The sequence below is a fragment of the Physella acuta genome, unplaced genomic scaffold (assembly GCF_028476545.2).
Source record: "Physella acuta isolate Inbredline_101_S28 unplaced genomic scaffold, ASM2847654v3 ptg001401l, whole genome shotgun sequence".
In the NCBI taxonomy this organism is placed as follows: domain Eukaryota; kingdom Metazoa; phylum Mollusca; class Gastropoda; family Physidae; genus Physella; species Physella acuta.
The window spans coordinates 55,001-78,103 of record NW_026732916.1 but is presented as its reverse complement, the minus strand read 5'-3'; the positions used below and the strand labels follow the sequence as shown (position 1 = coordinate 78,103).

The 23,103-nt window shown below is 38.3% G+C and overlaps 1 protein-coding gene across 1 annotated transcript in view; it reads left to right on the top strand.

Moving 5' to 3' along the window:
• Positions 1 to 1,054: 1,054 nt before the first annotated feature.
• The window catches only part of LOC131927448 (cysteine-rich venom protein Mr30-like), a 24,731-nt gene continuing 2,682 nt past the window's right edge, over positions 1,055 to 23,103 (top strand). The window contains exons 1-10 of the mRNA XM_059283136.1: positions 1,055 to 1,201; positions 6,686 to 6,732; positions 7,506 to 7,608; positions 8,540 to 8,631; positions 10,093 to 10,195; positions 14,496 to 14,644; positions 17,484 to 17,569; positions 19,067 to 19,155; positions 19,733 to 19,834; positions 22,815 to 22,931. Of these exons, the coding sequence (XP_059139119.1) occupies positions 1,162 to 1,201; positions 6,686 to 6,732; positions 7,506 to 7,608; positions 8,540 to 8,631; positions 10,093 to 10,195; positions 14,496 to 14,644; positions 17,484 to 17,569; positions 19,067 to 19,155; positions 19,733 to 19,834; positions 22,815 to 22,931 (928 nt within the window). The 5' untranslated portion in view covers positions 1,055 to 1,161. The remainder of the gene's footprint in view (positions 1,202 to 6,685; positions 6,733 to 7,505; positions 7,609 to 8,539; positions 8,632 to 10,092; positions 10,196 to 14,495; positions 14,645 to 17,483; positions 17,570 to 19,066; positions 19,156 to 19,732; positions 19,835 to 22,814; positions 22,932 to 23,103) is intronic.

The following is a 23,103-nucleotide window of genomic DNA, read 5'->3' as shown; positions in this document are numbered from 1 at the left end:
AAACTTTCATCTACCCCCCCCCCCACCCCACGATCTTAACCCTCCAAAGCCTCAAACTTTCATCTACCCCCCCCCCACCCCACGATCTTAACCCTCCAAAGCCTCAAACTTTCATCTACCCCCCCCCCCCCACCCCACGATCTTAACCCTCCAAAGCCTCAAACTTTCATCTACCCCCCCCCACCCCACGATCTTAACCCTCCAAAGCCTCAAACTTTCATCTACCCCCCCCCCACCCCACGATCTTAACCCTCCAAAGCCTCAAACTTTCATCTACCCCCCCCCCACCCCACGATCTTAACCCTCCAAAGCCTCAAACTTTCATCTACCCCCCCCCCCCCACCCCACGATCTTAACCCTCCAAAGCCTCAAACTTTCATCTACCCCCCCCCACCCCACGATCTTAACCCTCCAAAGCCTCAAACTTTCATCTACCCCCCCCCCCCCCCACCCCACGATCTTAACCCTCCAAAGCCTCAAACTTTCATCTACCCCCCCCCCCCCCCCACCCCACGATCTTAACCCTCCAAAGCCTCAAACTTTCATCTACCCCCCCCCCCCCCCACCCCACGATCTTAACCCTCCAAAGCCTCAAACTTTCATCTACCCCCCCCCCCCCCACCCCACGATCTTAACCCTCCAAAGCCTCAAACTTTCATCTACCCCCCCATGACCTTTAACCCTCCAACGCCCAAACGTGCCGTCTCTAAGAAACCTACCATCCACCAGACACACTAAGCACTCCGCCGTCCTGCTGTGATTAACAAAGTTAATCTCCTAATCCCAAACTCAATCCTTCTTAATCCGCCCCCTAAACCTCCTTGTAATAAAACCCAACCTTCAACTTGTATTCTCTCATACAGTAGATTTATTACCCCCCCCCCCTTCCCAACCCTCTACCTGCATCGCAAAGGTACCGTGACATCGTTGCCTAGCAACCGTGTTGACAAACAGCATTGTCTGCACCGATTAAACCAAGCCTTGACAAAATGACGTGAGGGGTCGTCGTGCTCTCTTGTCTGACCAGTCAGCCGTTTCCAGAGTTCTGCTCCTATAAATAGCGACACGCTCTCGTCTCGAGGTTTTCTAATTACTGATTAGTGTCAGCCGATTTTAACTAATTGAACAGTGTGGCCGAGTGTCGCTTGACAGGAAATAAAAATGTGGTTATATTTGGTTTGTTTCGTCGCTTTTCACCAATGTAAGTTTTTGTGGGTTTTTTTTAAAATTGCGTTTGCATTGCACGCGTTGTAATTCAATGTTTTTACTTGGGTCGCAGTGTTTGTATGTTCGTGGGTTTGTGGTCGAGTGTCAAAATATGTGTCGTGTGGTTTTGTTTTTAAGTATCAATATATATGTTTGGTTTTCTTTCAAGTATCAAAACATTAGTGATTTTGCTTTCAAGTATCAAAATATCTGTATGTTTATTTTTATGTATTAACATATCTCTCTGGTTTTGCTTTCAAGTATCAAAACATCTGTCTGGTTTTGCTTTTAAGTATTAAAATATCTGTCTGTTGTTTTGGTTTAAAGTATCAAAATAGCTGTCTGTTGTTTTAGTTTAAAATATCAAAATATCTGTCTGTAGTTTTGCTTTAAAGTATCAAAATATCTGTGGTTTTGATTTCAAATAGCCTATCAAAATATCTGTCTGGCTTTGCTTTTAAGTATCAGTATATCTAAATGTTTGTGATCAAAATGTACACAATATCGCGTGTGTTGTTGACAAATATATAACACAAGTAGAAGCTAATAATGGACAAATAATTTGTATGTGTTGTGATTTGATGAAATGTTAGAGACTTTACATCGATCGGAATTAAAGTATACGTTTTTTAGTCATCAAGGGTGTCGGTTCAAGAATAATCGGCAATGAAAGTATTAATGAAGTCCATATTGTTAAAGTATCGTCATGCTTCTATACATTTGCAATATCTAAGTAGGCCGTGTATAAAGTAGAAAATAAAACAAAAAAATTATCTGTATAATTAAAAGCTTCTAAAAAGTATGTACTGAAAAAAAGAAGAAAAAAAGATTTTCTTTATATAAATTTGTTAACGTTAAAAGCGTTTGTCCAAAATACATTAAAAGCATTTTACTATTATTCTTCAGGATTTTTATTTTTATTTTTAAAATATCTAATTTCACTGAAGCATGATATACAGTTTTCTAAATCTTGATTTTTTTTATATGTGCTGTTGTATTCGTAGACTGTCTTACGTTCACCGGTTAAATAAACAATTGAAAGTTTAAATGTGACACAGCACATGTATTGTTTGTATGGCTGTTGGAGTGGGGCGTTACCCTCAGTCTATTGTTACTCTACATGTCAGTTTCGCTAGGGCATATAGGCTAGGGCATATAGGCTAGGGCGTATAGGCTAGGGCATATAGGTTAGGGCATATAGGCTAGGGCGTATAGGCTAGGGCATATAGGCTAGAGCATATAGGCTTGGGCATATAGGCTAGGGCATATAGGCTAGGGCATATAGGCTAGGGCATATAGGCTAGGGCATATAGGCTAGGGCATATAGGCTAGGGCATATAGGTTAGGGCATATAGGCTAGGACATATAGGCTAGGCATATAGGCTAGGGCATATAGGCTAGGGCATATAGGCTAGGACATATAGGCTAGGCATATAGGCTAGGGCATATAGGCTAGGGAATATAGGCTTGCATATAGGCTAGGGCATATAGGCTAGGGCATATAGGCTAGGACATATAGGCTAGGGCATATAGGCTAGGGCATATAGGCTAGGGCATATAGGCTTGCATATAGGCTAGGGCATATAGGCTAGGGAATATAGGCTTGCATATAGGCTAGGACATATAGGCTAGGGCATATAGGCTTGCATATAGGCTAGGACATATAGGCTAGGCATATAGGCTAGGGCATATAGGCTAGGGAATATAGGCTAGGCATATAGGCTAGGGAATATAGGCTTGCATATAGGCTAAGGCATATAGGCTAGGACATATAGGCTAGGCATATAGGCTAGGGCATATAGGCTAGGGAATATAGGCTTGCATATAGGCTAGGGCATATAGGCTAGGGCATATAGGCTAGGCATATAGGCTAGGGCAGATAGGCTAGGGCATATAGGCTAGGCATATAGGCTAGGGCAGATAGGCTTGCATATAGGCTAGGCATATAGGCTAGAGCATATAGGCTATGGTATATAGGCTATGGCATATAGGCTAGGGAATAGGCTAGAGCATATAGGCTAGAGCATATAGGCTATGGTATATAGGCTATGGCATATAGGCTAGGGAATAGGCTAGAGCATATAGGCTAGGGCATATAGGCTAGAGCATATAGGCTAGGGCATATAGGCTAGGACATATAGGCTTGGGCATATAGGCTAGGGCATATAGGCTAGGGCATATAGGCTAGGGCATATAGGCTTGGGCATATAGGCTAGGGCATATAGGCTAGGGCATATAGGCTAGGGCATATAGACTAGGGCATATAGGCTAGGGCATATAGGCTAGGGCATATAGGCTTGGGCATATAGGCTTGGGCATATAGGCTTGGGCATATAGGCTAGGGCATATAGGCTAGGGCATATAGGCTAGGGCATATAGGCTTGGGCATATAGGCTAGGGCATATAGGCTAGGGCATATAGGCTAGGCATATAGGCCAGGGCATATAGGCTAGGGAATATAGGCTTGCATATAGGCTAGGGCATATAGGCTAGGGCATATAGGCTAGGGCATATAGGCTTGGGCATATAGGCTTGGGCATATAGGCTAGGGCATATAGGCTAGGGCATATAGGCTAGGGCATATAGGCTTGGGCATATAGGCTAGGGCATATAGGCTAGGGCATATAGGCTAGGGCATATAGGCTAGGCATATAGGCCAGGGCATATAGGCTAGGGAATATAGGCTTGCATATAGGCTAGGGCATATAGGCTAGGGCATATAGGCTTGGGCATATAGGTTAGGGCAGATAGGCTTGCATATAGGCTAGGCATATAGGCTAGAGCATATAGGCTATGGTATATAGGCTATGGCATATAGGCTAGGGAATAGGCTAGAGCATATAGGCTAGGGCATATAGGCTAGAGCATATAGGCTATGGCATATAGGCTATGGCATATAGGCTAGGGAATAGGCAAGAGCATATAGGCTAGGGCATATAGGCTATGGCATATAGGCTAGGGAATAGGCTAGAGCATATAGGCTAGGGCATATAGGCTAGAGCATATAGGCTATGGCATATAGGCTATGGCATATAGGCTAGGGAATAGGCTAGAGCATATAGGCTATGGCATATAGGCTATGGCATATAGGCTAGGGAATAGGCTAGAGCATATAGGCTAGGGCATATAGGCTATGGCATATAGGCTAGGGAATAGGCTAGAGCATATAGGCTAGGGCATATAGGCTAGAGCATATAGGCTAGGGCATATAGGCTAGAGCATATAGGCTAGGGCATATAGGCTATGGCATATAGGCTATGGCATATAGGCTAGGGCATATAGACTAGGGCATATAGGCTAGGGCATATAGGCTATGGCATATAGGCTATGGCATATAGGCTAGGACAGATTGCTTGGGGCAGATTTAGTGAGATTTCTTTCAGAAAAATAGTTTGGTACTATTAGTTGAATATCTGAAATCTTTCTTATAGCACCAATCTTGAGGAAATAAAACAATTATGACAGACTTTAACATGCTTCTAAGCCCCTAAAAAGTAATTTACTGCGTGGCCTAGCGGTAGAGCGCTAGGCTGCTAACCCGAAAGTCTCGAGCTCAAATCCAGGTTCATATCAGTAGAATGTCCATGAGGCCACCCAGCTCTGATGGGTACCTAATTCGCGTTAGGGGAAACAAAAGCGGTTGACATAGTGCCGACCACATTATCCCCCTGTATGCCGAGGTCGAAACAGATGAACTCTACTTCATCTGCCCTGTATGTCTTGGGAACAAGCGGGGAAAAAATGATGAAAAAAGAGCTAAAACATTTGCTAAAATGGCCTGTCTGATCTTTACAATGTAAACAATGTAAACACCTCATCCAACTACTAGCACTTAGTAATCTCCATTTAAATGTTAAATACGGCAATCTTTTAATTAATTTTAAAGACTCATTAACAAATTGGATTCAAGCGAGTCAGTCTTCTGCTATTTTCGTAGATGCACGGGTCGGGAAATTTTGAAAGAAATCGTTCAATTCGAAATCTCGTTAACACTGAGCTACAACACTTGGCCTAAATTGGAGGTCGCAAATTGAGCCAACACTTGTAACAAAACAGCCAACTAGAAGTTAAACGTTGGTGTATATGCATCACTCGCTATCCCCAAACCCGACACCCCCCCCCCCCCCAAATAAAATAACACACTACTGTAATGTGGTGGTGCTTGGCTTCAGAAAAGTGATGGTTAATTGTATGAGAACATTTAAAATGAGGAAGCAACGTAAGACCTAAACACACGCGACGTTCAAATAAATGAACTAGCTCACGTTCTATTAGATTAAACATGAGAGCTTTCTTTAAACTTTGTGGCCGGCGGGCTTGTACCGGTAAAATCCTGCCGGTAAAATCCTACAACGTGCCGGTAAAATCCTGCAACGTGCCGGTAAAATCCTACAACGTGCCGGTAAAATCCTGCAACGTGCCGGTAAAATCCTGCAACGTGCCGGTAAAATTCTGCAACGTGCCGGTAAAATCCTGCAACGTGCCGGTAAAATTCTGCAACGTGCCGGTAAAATTCTGCAACGTGCCGGTAAAATCCTGCAACGTGCCGGTAAAATTCTGCAACGTGCCGGTAAAATTCTGCAACGTGCCGGTAAAATCCTGCAACGTGCCGGTAAAATTCTGCAACGTGCCGGTAAAATCCTGCAACGTGCCGGTAAAATTCTGCAACGTGCCGGTAAAATCCTGCAACGTGCCGGTAAAATCCTGCAACGTGCCGGTAAAATCCTGCAACGTGCCGGTAAAATTCTGCAACGTGGCGGTAAAATCCTACAACAACAGCATTAGGCTTCTATGAAGTCGAGACTACGAATATCAAATCAGGGGCCTACTATCCTAATGTCGACGCCTCATTCATGAGTTGTGTATTACTGTGTTGACACACTACACACCATTTGATTATTATGACGTGCTAGGCCGTGTGTGACACATACATGATTGAGGAAACTTAAAATCCTGACGTTCTGTTGTCGTGGTTATTTACACTTCCTTTCTTTTTCACATACAGTAACACTCTATTTTTCACTTTCTCTCTCTTTGTTCCTCCCCCCCCTCTCTCCTATACCGACAGAGGCGTCACAAGGCGGGGGTCGCTGTCAGCACCATTTAGTGCGTGTCACCAGGATGAAAAATCGTAAAATTTACTGTCAGAAACAATGGTTTATCACCATTGAAGTAACAAAATAGAATGGGAAAAGATGGTGATAACAAACAAAGAATGCATAATTAGATTACTTCGGGCATATCCATGACTAATTAGTTTACATCAGGCCTATATTTAACTAATTAGTTTACATCAAGCCTATATTTAGCTAATTAGTTTACATCAAGCCTATATTTAACTAATTAGTTTACATCAGGCCTATATTTAACTAATTAGTTTACATCAAGCCTATATTTAACTAATTAGTTTACATCAAGCCTGCATTTAACTAATTAGTTTACATCAGCCAATTAACGACAGATTATATTTTATCCCCAGGCTTCTGCATGGGTCATCAACTGGTCAAAAGAGAGACAAACACTTCTGTAAGTTGTCATGTCATTACATTTGGGGGGGGGGGGGGGGAGGGAGGAGGGGGGGGGATAATGTTAATATGTCAATGAATTTAACTAAAACAATTTATACGGACACGTCTCAAGATCTTCAGGATTATCGAAAAGTTTCTTACAAGATCAATGATTGGACAGGTTTAACTCTGGGAGTTTTATAACATCAGGGGTATATTCAATGTCTGTTTTTAATGCAATGCATAAAAAAAAACAAATACAAGAAAAAGCTTTATACAATAAGCTTTTAAATGCACTGAAAATAAGAAAATAAAAAAAACGTTCTTTCTTTAATAAAAAAATTTGGTCGCTAAAATATGCAAGAGTTCTCATTCGAAAGCTGTTGATTAAAAAGTGTTTTTTTTTTATAAGCTTATAATCACATTTCAGTGGCTAACATAATGTCTAATTTGGACATAAAATTAGATATTCTTGTTTGTCATCGTAGACGGATATAAATGGAAAGTTGAAAAAAGTGGGTTGCAATTCCGTTTTCCACAAACACACATACAAAGAAACCGTCATTGTGAATTAAATAAAAGCTTATGGGAACCATATTAAAAAACATCTGATACGTACAATACTGTAAACCCTTTATTGTTTGGTACGTTTACAGCAGGATTGTTATGTATTGTTTCTCAGCAATTGTTTGCTTGCTCTAGATGTCATGTAAGGCATGGTTTACCGTACTACTATGTTGTCATTTAGATGTCACGCGCCATGACATGTCACCATAATGTTTTATCCCACAGATGACATGCGAATGCTCGCCCAAATTATCTTGCTCGGCAAAGTATCAGAAGGTCGAAGGTCACACGGCTTGCCTCACAAAATCAGCCATAGCTAACTCTACAGGTAGACCAGCTATAGTTATATTCAATATACATATATATATTATTTATATATATATATATATATATATATATATATATATATATATATATATATATATATATATATATATATATATATGAAAAGAAATAAATTATTCCAACAGGAAAGGTAAACGACTTACATTTAGATAACAGATGATATAAGTCAAGTGATTTGAATGCTAAGACAAATACTGGTTATAAATTCAAGTGAATATCTTCTAAACGCAACTGGCAAAAATAAAATAAAATTTAAAAAACCCAGTCACTATCAATCACCGCTGACAGTTTCCAGGTTTTAATTTACTCTAGTCTGGCATTGGGTCAACATTTGGTTGGTTGATAGACAGAAGACTAGACTCTGTAGACAGACACTGCTGGCAGACTTTGATGCAGACAGACTTGGGTAGTAGACGAATAGGCAGACATAATAGACAGCCAGACATAGCCGAGAGTCAGACATCGATGATAGCCGGGCACTTTACGATGACATACTAACCTCTAAAATAGACAAATCATTGCGCAAAGATCAATAATCAATCTTTTTTTTCCGGCTGCTTGATTTCGTCACAGACCGATCAACCCCAAGACTAATGCTTATATTGACACTAGTTAGTTCAGCTGAACCTCAAGTACCCTTTCGAACGGTCAACGCGGGCAGATGAAGTAGAGTTCAACTATTTCTGTGACCTCGGCATGTGAATGGATATAGTTTACAACCCTAAGCCCAGACGCCTTGGCTGTCCCTAACATAAAACAGGTACCCATCATAACCTGGTGGACTTATGCATGCCGGGGATGCGAACTCTAGACTTTCTGGTTAGAATTCATGCGCTCTTCTATCCGACCACGCCGCGCAGCTATGAATTGTTTTAACAAAAAAATTATTTGTTTTAATTAAAAATTAATTACAGCGTTAACTGCGGCTGAGAAAACGCAAATTGTCGACCTCCACAACACACTGAGGGGACAGGTGACTCCCGCTGCCACAGACATGCTAAAACTTGTAAGTTTGGCACAGCCTCACCCAGGGGCGGGTCAACCTTCGGGAGGAGGGGGTGGGTGGGGTGGGGCGGCTCAGTTCAATTGCTGATTTGATGTTGTTTGTTTTTTACTTTCTCGTACACAAGGTATAGAGAAAGTATTGTAATCGTGCAAAAAAAAAAAAATCGAGATTTTTACAAATCTCGACGTTGTACACATCACTGAGTCGGAAAAACATAGTTTTGCAATCTTGTCCGTATATCTGTGTGTGTATGTGTGTGAGTGTATGTGTGTGAGTGTATCTGTAAACACGGTTAATGAAATTTCATAAATAAGTATTATATCAAATTTGTAGATCCGTATCAACTTTTCAGCGATTTCTGATAAACGGAAGTGGAACTTTTTCTACTTTCAATTTTTTAAAAGCCTATAATTTGATTACTATTTGAGATAGATAAATGAAATTTCACATACAAGTAAAAAATCTAATTCTCTGCCTGCTATCAAATTTTGAGTAACTTCTGTTGATCGGAAGTAGTAACTTAGGGTATTTCCGATTTCTCAAAAAACGCATGAGAATTTGTAAAGTACTACTAATATTCCGCACTATTATACACATTTTATTTGGCGTTCACTTGGTGTGCACTTCTTTTTTCTACGAGATTTTATTCTATTTTAAAAAGTAATTAAAAATGGTGTAAAAATATTGTCTATTTCCCGAGTTGCCATCCCCAGTAGTGTTATATAAGAATATTCGAGAAAGTTTAGGGGAGATCACTCCCGGTTTATTTTTTTTAAATTCACGCTGAAACCTTTAATAGCAGGGAGGGAAAATCGAGAGGAATCAATCAATATCCAAGCTTCTGGCAGAGTTCAATCCATAACATCGTTGTTGTTGTTGTATATTGAATTGTAGTGTTGTGTTTGGTCATGAATGTTGAATATTGTGCTGCAGTTGGATGTTGAGGGATGATATTGATTGCTGAGTGCAACTGTTGAATTAACAGAACTGCTGTTGAAAGTTTGAATCGTGCTGTTGTATCTTGAATAATATTCTCAAATGACTGAATCATGTTGTTGAACCATGATGTTAAAAAGCGGTGTTGAATTTCGTGTTAAAGTCATGATGTTGAATATTAATTTCTCCTCCCCCTCCCTACCACACACTGTTCCCCCACGCTCACCCTACGCCGCTACAACCCTTACCCCCACTATAATCTCTACCTCCACCCTACCCCCACGATTTCCCCACCTTACCCCACCCTACACCGCTCCCTACCCCCACCCTACCTCATAACCTACAATTACCCTACCCTTTTCCCCCTCCCCCCTATAACCCCCACCTTTACCCCTATCCCTTACTCCACCCTACATCCCTCCCTACCCCCACCCTACTTCATACCCTACTCTCACCCTACCCCACCCCCACTATTCCCCTCTACCCCCTACCCCTTACCCCCCCTCCTATAACCCCCACCCCCAGACCTGGGACGATGAGCTGGCCATGCTAGCCCAGCACTGGTCTGACGCCTGCCGTAAGGACGCCTCGGGAAATTATTACCACGACTCTCTCAGGTACATCCCAGGTGAGTGACATCAGCCAAATGACATCTTTAAATGTCATTTCAGTTTAGTGACATCAGGCTATTCACGTTTTAAGTGCCATTCCAGTTTAGTGACTTCAGGCAAGTGACATCATTAAATGTCTTTTCAGATTAGTGACATCAGGCAATTGACATTTTAAATGCCATTCCAGTTTAGTGACGAAAGGGAAGTGATATTTTATATGTCGTTCCTGTTTATGACACCAGCCTATTGGCATTTTAAATGTCACTCCAGTTTAGTGGCATGAGGCAAGTGACATTTTAAATGTCACCTGACACTCTGTCAAAAAGAAGAAAACGTTTCAGATAACTAAGGTCTCAATTGTCATTTGCTGTTGTGTAACTGTGTAACACTCTGTATATATAGAAATGACTACTAAAAGTTCACAATTCAGGTATACAGTGACATTTACTGCGGTGAGATCTGTGATTTAACATGTCCTGATGTTTCATGTCAACTATGTTGTCATATGTTAAGTACGTGACATCTCATGGTGTATGTCATGTAGTGACATTTCACCTGTTATATCATGCTTGGAGAAACTGAAAAACAAAACAGGAACCCCTTTTCGAACTTGTTAGGCTAGTTTCGGTATTTAAAGATTCTACTTCCTGTCTGGGGCTATCAATGGTTTATATGAGTTGGTCAGTAGATATAATCTTGGTCAAAAACTGGTCATAACTTAGTCAAAACTTAGTCTAAGTTTTCGCCAAATCTTGGTCGACCGTCGGTCTAAACCAGGGGTCGGCAACCTTTTGAGACGGAAGAGCCGAAAGTTACAATCTACAAAATTTCCCAGACTTTAAATAGCCACTAACATTTGTATGTGCACTTCGCTAGTGGAAAGCATGGAACCATTTCCACGGGTCTGGCCACAACATAGTTAGGTGGCTGGGCCTAATGCCTAATGCCCTAGGCTGTCAACTGTCCATATACACTCTACTCCACCTATTCTCGTTGTTTTTTTTATTTTGTTTGAAGTATTTGTTTTTACAGTATAATTTTTTTTTAGTTTCTATAATAAACAATTATAGGCTAATTATTATAGAACTAGAGAGCCGCATATTAACATCAATATTGACATGCAACTCGCGAACGGCAGGTTACCGACCCCTGCGTGCGAGTAATTTGGTTAACACAAGAAATCTTGTAGATTTTTTTTTCTTTTTTTTTTTCTTTTTTTTTTAATTATAAAATACTATTTATTCATATAAAAACATACATATGTGTCGCACAAAACATAATGAAGTATTTTAGCTAGCTCGGATAGAATAATAAAATAAAATTATATAACTATAGCACTATCCCAACCCAAGTTAGAAGCTAATAACTAAAAAAAAATTCATAAAAAACGTTTTAATAACAAGCTTTTATGTAATGATGCACTAAAAAGTAGAAAATAAATTATAGACTACTATTTAAATAACTATAAAGAAAAGCGTGGGTCACTTTAGTATCTATTGGATACCTTTACTAATGTTAAGGAAGACACCCACGCTTTTCTTTATAGTTATTTAAATAGTAGTCTATAATTTATTTTCTACTTTTTAGTGCATCATTACATAAAAGCTTGTTATTAAAACGTTTTTTATGAATTTTTTTTTCAGTACTTTACATGTTTTATCTACAATAGAGTTACATGACTAAAAACCATTGCGCGCCTACTGAATATCACGTTCAGTAGGCGCGCAATGGTTTTTGAACGCAGCCATTACGTGGTCGTGATGGCGCAGCTATTGATGACGCGTGTGGTGTGGTTGGCTAGACATGCCTACTAATTCGGTCCAAATTTTAATTAATTCATAAAAAATCAATTAGGCATCCAATTAAGTCAAATTTAGTTTCAGATTGCATTGTCTTCATGTCTTGACCCACGTGCCAAATGTGAATCGTATCGGTCAAGTAGAACTGTCCGAATTTTCACTCCTGCGTTTCTATCTAGACTGACGACAGACAGAATGACGAGGAAGTGAGTTAAATAAAAGCTTGTAAAAACTATGTCACTCAAGTCAAATTAATGCACAATGACACTTACAAAAATGCTTTCTGAATTAAATAACTACTTTTTAAAATATTCGAAAATAATAAATAAAATATGCACTTCGGTAGTAGAAAGCATGGAACCACTGCCACGGGGCTGAACACATCACAGTTGTGAGAAAGTAGATCTATACATTTTTTGAGCAACGAACTTGGCATGCAGACACATTGATTAAATATAAGGAATTCATTTTATTAACGCGAAGTTATCTTACATAGTTATGAGTTTCGTAATTTAATTAAAAATATTTTTTCTATTAATATCAATACATTTTAAAGGCAGACAAAATGTGTACATAACATTTATTAATACTTACAGAAAAGTAAACAAAATCAACAAGGATTTACATGAGTTTTATATTTCAACTGGGGTATTGGTTTATTTATTAATTTGATAACATAGTTTAAAGTTGTTTCCCTTATTTGTTTGGAACTAAAATATTGGAAGTAACAAAAAGAAACCAATATAATACAGATCTATCAAGTTGCAACATTGCTGTGGTGTATAGAAGAATTAAGATTTATGTTTACGAGAAAAGAGCGAAGCATTGTAGGAAAGGTTAATTTATTTTACTATATTGAAGGTAGACCTACTTTCCTAAAATAAAGAAATTACATATTTGAAACTATGTGATTTTTCCAACTTGTTAAACAATAGTAAACTCGCGACATTTCTTTTAGAGCTGTCCAGTTGTACAGTGAAACATGCATGTTGTTCTGGGCCTCCAAATCGTCTAACTTGCTCTTGAGATGTGTGAGCTTACCGCTCCACAAATGTGTGGTTTTCAAATCTAGCAATTTAATTTGAAGCGAACCAGCATCAATTCCAAATCTCTTTTAATTTTGTGTTAAGAGAATCTACTTTGACTCTGAAGGTCAGAGTACTTGCATTTCTTTTTGAATTGCTCAAATATCTCAGTGAACCCATCCTTCATTTTGTTTATAGTAATGCTGAAGTGATTCATGTTAATAGTAGTGTTGGGTTGTTCATATTTTTTTTCAGATTTTTAAAAATAAAGTAATTTACCTCTCTCCGGGTCTTCAACAAAATGAAGTAAATTTTTTTTCGAAACTATCATCTTCTTCAAGCAAGGCATAGGCTGGGTTTTCCTTTCCGTGCAGTTTTTTATTTAGCTCGTTTAGAGTCTTTTGTGATCTTCCCCATGAAGTTGAATGTTGCAATTAGCAATAGACAAGTAAATAGGAAGTAAATTGAAATAGGGCGTAACTAAATATTCTAATAGGATAGCGAGTGTTTATTGTTTGTTTATTATTTTATCGTTCATTGCCGAGTATTGCAGAACAATATTTGTATGTGTTTTAAAAATAAAATAAAATAATTGTTAATATTTGTGCATGGAGCTGAAGAGCCGCATCACGACATCAAAAGAGCCGCATGCGGCTCGCGAGCCGCAGGTTGCCGACCCCTGGTCTAAACTATTTTAAACGTGGTGTCAAAACTGGTCAAAATGTAGTAAATATGGTCAAAACTCTGTCTAAACTCTGCCTAAACTCTGTCTAAGCTCTGTCAAAACTGGTCTAAACTCTGTCAAAACTCTGTCAAAACTGGAAAACTGGTCTAAACTCTGTCAAAACTTTGTCAAAACTGGTCTAAACTCTGTCAAAACTTTGTCAAAACTGGTTTAAACTCTGTCAAAACTTTGTCAAAACTGGTCTAAACTCTGTCAAAACTGGTCTAAACTCTGTCAAAACTTTGTCAAAACTGGTCTAAACTCTGTCAAAACTTTGTCAAAACTGGTCTAAACTCTGTCAAAACTTTGTCAAAACTGGTCTAAACTCTGTCAAAACTGGTCTAAACTCTGTCAAAACTCTGTCAAAACTGGTCTAAACTACATGTCAAAACTGGTCCGACCTACATGTCAAAGCTGGTCAAAACAGTCAAATCTTGGTCAAACGTCCGAAAACTGTTGAAAATGTGGTGTCGAAATTTCGTCGAAAATGGCCAAAACTTTGTCTAAGCGTGTACTAAGTCAAAACTTGGTCAAAACTTAGTCAAAACTTGGTCAAAACTTAGTCAAAACTTGGTCAAAACTTAGTCAAAACTTGGTCAAAACCTAGACACAACTTAGTCAAAACTTAGTCAAAACTTAGTCAAAACTTGGTCAAAACTTAGTCAAAACTTGGTCAAAACCTAGACAAAACTTGGTCAAAACTTAGTCAAAACTTGGTCAAAACCTAGACAAAACTTGGTCAAAACTTCTTGCCGTTATTTTTTCACAGGGAGTCTATCAGTAGGTCAAAACATGGCCTGGGGGCACGCAAGTTTTAGCGACGCCATCAATGATTGGAACAGCGAAAAATCGAATTACGTCTACGGGACAGAGTTATCAAGTTTTGACCCTAACAAACCCGTGGGTCATTACACCCAGGTAAGGAGTTTAACTGACCCAGGTAAGGAGTTTAACTGACCCCTAGCAAAATCGTGGGTCATTACATCAGGTAAGGAGTTTAACTGACCCCTAACAATATCGTGGGGCATTACACTCAGGTAAGGAGTTAAACTGACCCCTAACAATATCGTGGGTCATTACATCAGGTAAGGAGTTTAACTGACCCCTAACAAAATCGTAGGTCATTACATCAGGTAAAGAGTTTAACTGACCCCTAACAAAATCGTAGGTCATTACATCAGGTAAAGAGTTTAACTGACCCCTAACAAAATCGTAGGTCATTACATCAGGTAAGGAGTTTAACTGACCCCTAACAAAATCGTGGGTCATTACATCAGGTAAGGAGTTTAACTGACCTTTAACAAAATCGTGGGTCATTACACTCAGGTAAGGAGTTTAACTGACCCCTAGCAAAATCGTGGGTCATTACACCTAGGTAAGGAGTTTAACTGACCCCTAACATTACACCCAGGTAAGGAGTTTAACTGAGCCCTAACATTACACCTAGGTAAGGAGTTTAACTGACCCTTAACAAAATCGTGGGTCATTACATCAGGTAAGGAGTTTAACTGACCCCTAACAAAATCGTGGGTCATTACATCAGGTAAGGAGTTTAACTGACTCCTAACAAAATCGTCGGTCATTACATCAGGTAAGGAGTTTAACTGACCCCTAACAAAATCGTGGGTCATTACATCAGGTAAGGAGTTTAACTGACCCCTAACAAAACCGTGCCTAATTTGTCCACAACGGGATAATATATATATATTTTATATTTCTGTAGAATTATTTTTTAAAAATTATGGTTTAAAAGGAATTTTAATGATTGAAACACATAACAGGTCACACTACTGAAATTTGAACGCAGTCACTATAGAAACATTTTTTTCTTCTGTTTCTTTTTTTTTAATCTCAGACATGTAATTTACAGCGTCATTTTCTATTGCCATGTTCGCTTTAGTATTACAGTTTTCATCATCGGCTTGTGAGGACTGATACAGATTTACTATAGTAATACTTCTTTCTGACGTGTATTTTCATTCATTGGAGATGATTTACTTATACATAATAAAAACGTCTAATTACAAGTTTTTACAATTTTTTAAAAACCTGAAAATGTGTAATTAAATGGCGACTCGACGACAATCTGGAGTGAGTTGATGGGGTATGGGCTTACAAGTGGAGCTGAAATAATTATGGGATTAAAGAAACATAATGTTATAAATTATAACAAAAAAAAGACGAAATAGAAGGATATTTTTTTCCGGTGGGGTGGGTTGAAAGGGGTATGGGCTTATAACTAGAGCTGAAATAAATTTGGGAGTAAAGAAAAATAATATTATAAATATTATAAGCAGTCAGGCTGATATGTTGAGTACAATAAGACATCAAATAAAACATTCTTCCCTTTTAAACAGATATATATATATATATATATATATATATATATATATATATATATATATATATATATATATATATATATCAGTCCTCCCACATTTTTTTTGTTCCTTTGTTTTTATTTGTTTTTAATAAATTTATTTTAAACATTAAAAATAATATGGATAATTTATTTTTGTAGTTTTTATATAAGTTCGAAAATATGATGATACATTATATATAGCCTATAGTCATTACATGAAAGTAAAAAGTAGACTAATTTAAGGGATGCAACTCATTAATTATTATTTTTTAACTGTGTGAATCTTTTTATTTTTTAATTACCAGAAAAGATATGCTTGAGCAATAAAGTAATCAAACCCATACATGATCATTATGTTAAAAAATAATCTTTAAAGAACACAAAAAGCAGTAGCTAATTAAAAATGGAAATATTTGAATGCAAAACCAACAATTTTCATAACTGTTTTTTCATCTCCTTTTTTTTCAAATAAATTCATTTATAAAATGTTACTTTAGGACCGATACGTAAACTCTAGTGATAATCAAATTGAAGCTTTCTCTAGTCCATGAAAATAGCATACAAAACAGCTACTAGTTTTCTATTTAAAATCGAGTTAAATAATTATTCTAACGTAAAAAACATGTATAATTATCAAAGCGATTTATATAAAATTTTAATGTTTATTTTTGAAAAGTAATAAGCAAAGGTTATCTATGTTAATTACGCTACTATTGAATTTCAATGTATATTTTAGGTATCTGAAAACATGTTTTATGTTTATTTCCCTTTGTTATTGTGATTTAGTTAATGGGAAGTAAGTCTTTGATTTAGTTACTAATTTTAAAAACTTATATTTTCAAAATGACATGTTTACGAAAAAAAATGAAATAAGTATTGCATATCATATAAACATTAAATAGTATTTAAATTTGGCAAAAAAAATTTCTCAAAATTGAGTTTCATCGTCCCTCGGATTACATCACAAATTATTGACAAGGTAGTACCGTATATTAACAAAGTAATATTAAATCTTGACAAGGTAGTATCGTATATTAACAAAGTAATATTAAATCTTGACAAGGTAGTATCGTATATTGACAAAGTAATATTAAATCTTAACCAGTTAGTATCGAATATTGCCAAAGTAATATTAAATCTTGACAAGGTAGTATCGTATATTGACAAAGTAATATCAAATCTTAACCAGTTAGTGTCGAATATTAACAAAGTAATATTAAATTTTGACAGGGTAGTATTGAATATTGACAAAGTTAATATTAAATCTTGACAAGGTAGTATCGTATATTGACTAAATAATATCAACTCTTGACAAGGTAATATATCTTACATCTAACAATAAAATTTACATAAAACGTTTAATGAAAACATTGTGACTTCCGGTTTCTCTTTCAGCTAGTCTGGGCCAACACGAGCAGGATAGGTTGTGGCTTTACCCTGTGTGGATCAGACAAGTTTTACGTCTGCAACTACGCACCTGCGTAAGTTTTATGTCCGTAACTTTGGCCCTACCTACGTTTTATTTCTGCAACTTTGCACCTACGTAAGTTTTATGTCCGTAACTTTACACCTGTGTAGGTTTTATGTCTGTAACTTTGCACCTGCGTAGGTTTTATGTCTGTAACTTTGTACCTGCTTAAGTTTTATGTCCGTAACTTTACACCTGCGTAGGTTTTATGTCTGTAACTTTGCACCTGCGTAGGTTTTATGTCTGTAACTTTGCACCTGCGTAGGTTTTAATAAATTGTATGTCTGTAACTTTGCACCTGCGTAAGTTTTATGTCTGTAATTTTGCACCTGCGTAAGTTTTATGTCTGTAACTTTGCACCTGCGTAAGTTTTATGTCTGTAACTTTGCACCTGCGTAGGTTTTATGTCTGTAACTTTGCACCTGCGTAAGTTTTTTGTCTGTAACTTTGTACCTGCGTAAGTTTTATGTCCGTAACTTTGCACCTGCGTAGGTTTTATGTCTGTAACTTTGCACCTGCGTAAGTTTTATGTCTGTAACTTTGGCCCTACCTACGTTTTATTTTTGTAGCTTTGCACCTGCGCAAGTTTTATGTGTATACACCTGAGTAAATTTTATGTCTGTAATTATGCACCTGATAAATGTTACGTTTTCTATACGTAGCTATGCATCTGGGTAATTACCTCAGTATTTGAGTAAACATATGCAAAATAAAATCTATTGTTTACCTACATGGGTCACGTGAGCTGAGATAACCAATCACTAGAGGTGTTTGTTACCATGAATGAAAGCTAGTGTCATTCAGACCCGCCACACCCAACGCCAGATGTAAGCCAGATAATCCGCCTAATCCCTTAAGCTTAAAGCTAGACATTGTTTTGTGTCGGTTGCTGCGGCGGATTGAAGTTTTTTGTTAACGGGAACTTTTCTAATAAGTATTTCTGGGAGGGGAAAAACATTGTTCTAAACATGTATAAAAATAGATTTGTATTTCACACAAGGTGACGATGGTTCTTTAAATATAAAATGCAGCCACACCTGTCTTATTTATCAGCTATGTTAGGCACTACACCTTTCTTATGTACCTCTTGTCTTATGTAAAACCTTTGTAAAAACCTGTCTCATTTACTACTTGTCTTAAGCACCATCTGTCTAATGAACCACCTGTCCCAACAACCACCTGCCCAATGAATAATCTGTCCCATGAGCCACCTGTCCAATGAACCACCTGTCCCATGAACCACCTGTCCCATCAACCACCTGTCCCTTCAACCACCTGTCCCATGAACCACCAGCCCCATGAACCACCTGTCCCATCAACCACCTGTCTAATGAACCACCTGTCCCATCAACCACCTGTCCCATGAACCACCTGTCTAATGAACCACCTGTCCCATCAACCACCTGTCCCATCAACCACCTGTCCCATCAACCACCTGTCCCATCAACCACCTGTCCCATCAACCACCTGTCCAATCAACCACCTGACACCTGACACTGTCTACCTGTAGAGGGAACATCATGCCATTCGCCCAGCCGTACAGATCAGATGGCGCCAAATGTTCCAGGTGTCAGACCTGCTTTAACGGTGCTCTTTGTGGTGAGTCGTTATCTGTGTACTTGTTGCTGGAGGGGGGGGTCTTGTTGTTCCGGGGGGAGGGGGCTTGTTTTGGGGGGTCTTGTTTGTGTATTGTCTTGTTAGGAGGTCTTGTTGTCGTTGGGGGGGGGATCTTGTTATAGGAGTCTTGTTTTGCCGACAAAGTCATACTTTTTTAAAACCACTTTGTGTAATTGTACCTTTTTGAATTTCTATGATGTGATAAATGTAAAAAAAAATAATTTTGTTAACTTACCGAAAATACTAAAAACATCAAATGCATCAAATTTTTTTTCGACAAAAGTAGAGTCAGGGTTTTATAACTAAATTTATTTTAATAACATCGTACATGATTTAAAAGACAGTTGGAGAGACTAGCCCTGAACAGAGACGTCTGGAAAGCTCTTGTCAGCGGCCTATGTCCCAGTAGGGACGACAGGCAAATGTAACATAACGTAACATGATTTAAAAACATGAAATGGAATTTTTGACAACTTTCGATATTATACTCGTGGTTGTCCATTGTAGTATTCATCAGGTAAACGAACTTTTGACTTTTTTGGTGTTTTTTTTTTTTTAGACTGTGCAAATCTCGTGTGCGAGAACTGGTCTGCAATGGACGTCGCGACCTGCACATGCGCGTGCAAGGTTGCTGGGATACACGTGGGAGCAACATGCAAATGTAAGTCTCTAGCAGTGGCGTAGGCAGGGGGGGGGGGTTAGGGGGGAGGGTAATAGCCCCCCCCCCATAGACCCCTCGTTATATATATATATATATAAAGTATGAGGGGGGTGCAAATCGAAAGTTTGAGGGGGGGGTGCAAATCGAAAGTTTGAGGGGGGTGCAAATCAAAAGTCTGAGGGGGGTGCAAATCGAAAGCTTGTCCCCGGGTAAAATTGGAACCCCCCCCCCCCCCCTTGAGACGATCCTGGCTACGCCACTGATCTCTAGTGTCGAGTGTCTTGGTCAGACAGTACTTGTTACCGAACCCCAGTAGTTTCAGATGTGCATTCACCGAATTCTTCTTGATAGTTTTATCGTCCACATTGACAAAATCCGTTCGAGTATCATGTCGGGGGTGTGTCTTGACTTCCGTCGAACCCCTGAGACTGGCTCACCGAACCCTTGGGGTTCGATCGAGCCACTGGTTTTGAGACTGTGAATTGTGTTGACGGCAGCTCGTCTGTAACAGAAAACTGACAGTTTACTCGATAAGTAGGCGTATAGCTTACTTCGACGGTAAATGACGTTATTAGATTTTAGCCTTCAAACTCCACACCCACCATCATCACTGAAAGTTACATAGTTCAATAGAGGAGCTATACATTGCACCATACTTTGGTCATAACTTTAAAACAATGCATACAATATCATCTCCCATAACCCCCCCCCCCCCCCCCCCGCCTCTTCATTACACAACATGTCGACTATTATCACCATAAATGTGATGGATAATTTACTAAGATACAAGATCTGTACTGAAGAAATCCTATGATTTTCTTTTATAGACCACAACTTCTGAAAACGTGTTCCAATACATGTAATAGTCACGTCATTCTGTAATAGACCACAACTTCTGAAAACTTTTCCCAATACATGTAATAGTAAGGTCATTCTGTAATAGACCACAACTTCTGAATAGTTTTCCCAATACATGTAATAGTAACGTCATCCTAATATATAAATCCCCACGTTCGCACATCTCTCTCTCTCTCTCTCTCTCTTTCTCTGTCCGCAAAAAATTTTCGCCGGACATCACGTCAGAATCGGCAGCGATATATCGAGAACTTTTTACGGACTTTTGTTGAAAATAATATGTTAGATGTTTTAAATGTATAACCACAATTTTATTTAAAGAAGAAAAATAAAAATTTAAGGCGTATTCGAATGTAGAGAAACAGTATTATTTATGCAACCGGAAAAGCATTAATGGATGTGAAAAAGAACGCATAAAACTGTGACGTCACTATTGCTTATACATTAACTAATGACGTCATCTGCTGTGTTTTGAATAAAAAGAAATGAACTATTTCATTCAAATTTGATTTAGATCTAGAATCTACGTACACTATGAAATGTATACAATACCATTTTTTTCCGGCCTAAACTCATAAAATTTATTTTGTTTATTTGGATTCTAGATCTAGAGATTCTAGATCTAGACTAGATCTAAATCTACAAATCTACGCAATAACTAGATCTAGATTTCTAGATCGAGACGTAGACGCTAAGATCTAGATTTAGACTCTAACTTCTCTAAAATCAATTCCAAAAATAAATTTCTATATTAGGACTAAACTATTTCAAGACATAATTATTTTATACAAAGTCTTTGTTTGGAACTGGCTAATTTGGGATAAAAAAAATTAATTTGAAAGAATAGGCATATTCGCGTAAGTTAAGATTTTAAAATACGTCTTTTATTCTCCGTGTTGTCTAAGGTGCCTATATAGCGGAGATGATAGTGTACTTAAACTCACGCAGGTGGTGCGAGTTCGAGACGCACCAAGTCACCTTGGTTAATCTATTTTTTTATATTTTGCTCGGGCTAAACTTAAAAAAAAATTAATTAGTATTCTAGATCTAGATCTAGATCTAGATGATCTAGATCTACGGAGAAACTAGACTTACACAGATGTAGACCCTACCTAGATCTAGAATCTTTATCAAACAATACATTTCTATACTAAAGTATTTCAGGCCTTAATTACTTTATTGAAATCTTTGTTTATCTATGCCATTTGCTAATCTCTATAATATATAAGTTGTCGGGTGCACGATAGGGCACTTCCCGGCGCCGCAGGCGCTTCAAATTTGGCAGGATCTTGCCTTGCCTTGGGGCGACAGAACACGGGGGCCGGTTGGCCGAAAAGTCTACGATGATGGGGTCAAAACTGACCTCGACTGACCGGCGCCTTATATGAGCTATAAATCGAAAAAAAATGTCCACGGAGGAACCTCTTCATAACTCCTGAGGTCGTAGACCGACCCTCGGGCGAATTAATTAAGCATTCAAATTCTCAATGTTTTCGAAAGCCTAAGCAAAGCTGGGCAGCATGCCTAGTTCTGTAATAGACCACAACTTCTGAATAGTTTTCCCAATACATGTAATAGTAACGTCATTCTGTAATAGACCACAACTTCTGAATAGTTTTCCCAATACATGTAATAGTAACGTCATTCTGTAATAGACCACAACTTCTGAATAGTTTTCCCAATACATGTAATAGTAACGTCATTCTGTAATAGACCACAACTTCTGAATAGTTTTCCCAATACATGTAATAGTAAGGTCATTCTGTAATAGACCACAACTTCTGAAAACTTTTCCCAATTCATGTAATAATAACGTCATTCTGTAATAGACCACAACTTCTGAAAACTTTTCCCAATACATGTAATAATAACGTCATTCTGTAATAGACCACAACTTCTGAATAGTTTTCCCAATACATGTAATAGTAAGGTCATTCTGTAATAGACCACAACTTCTGAATAGTTTTCCCAATCCATGTAATAGTAACGTCATTCTGTAATAGACCACAACTTCTGAATAGTTTTCCCAATACATGTAATAGTATCGTCATTCTGTAATAGACCACAACTTCTGAAAACTTTTCCCAATCCATGTAATAGTAACGTCACGATTGTACTCTGTCAGTGAGCTGTCTAGCACCTGACCCCTACTACTGCGGAAACAACCCAGGCTTCACCAAGGACAAATGTTTGTCGTCATTTATATCGTCATCTTGTCCACATCTGTGTGGCATTTGTCCATGTAAGTATGTGTCATGGATCCACCTTCGTCCGTTTCTTTTGTTAACTCTACCGTCTTGTATCTAACCTGTGTCAATTTACTTGTCTACATTTCACCTGTTTGTATCTCATCTACCTGTATCTCACCTGTCTGTATCTCACCTGTCTGTATCTCACCTGTCTATATCTCACGT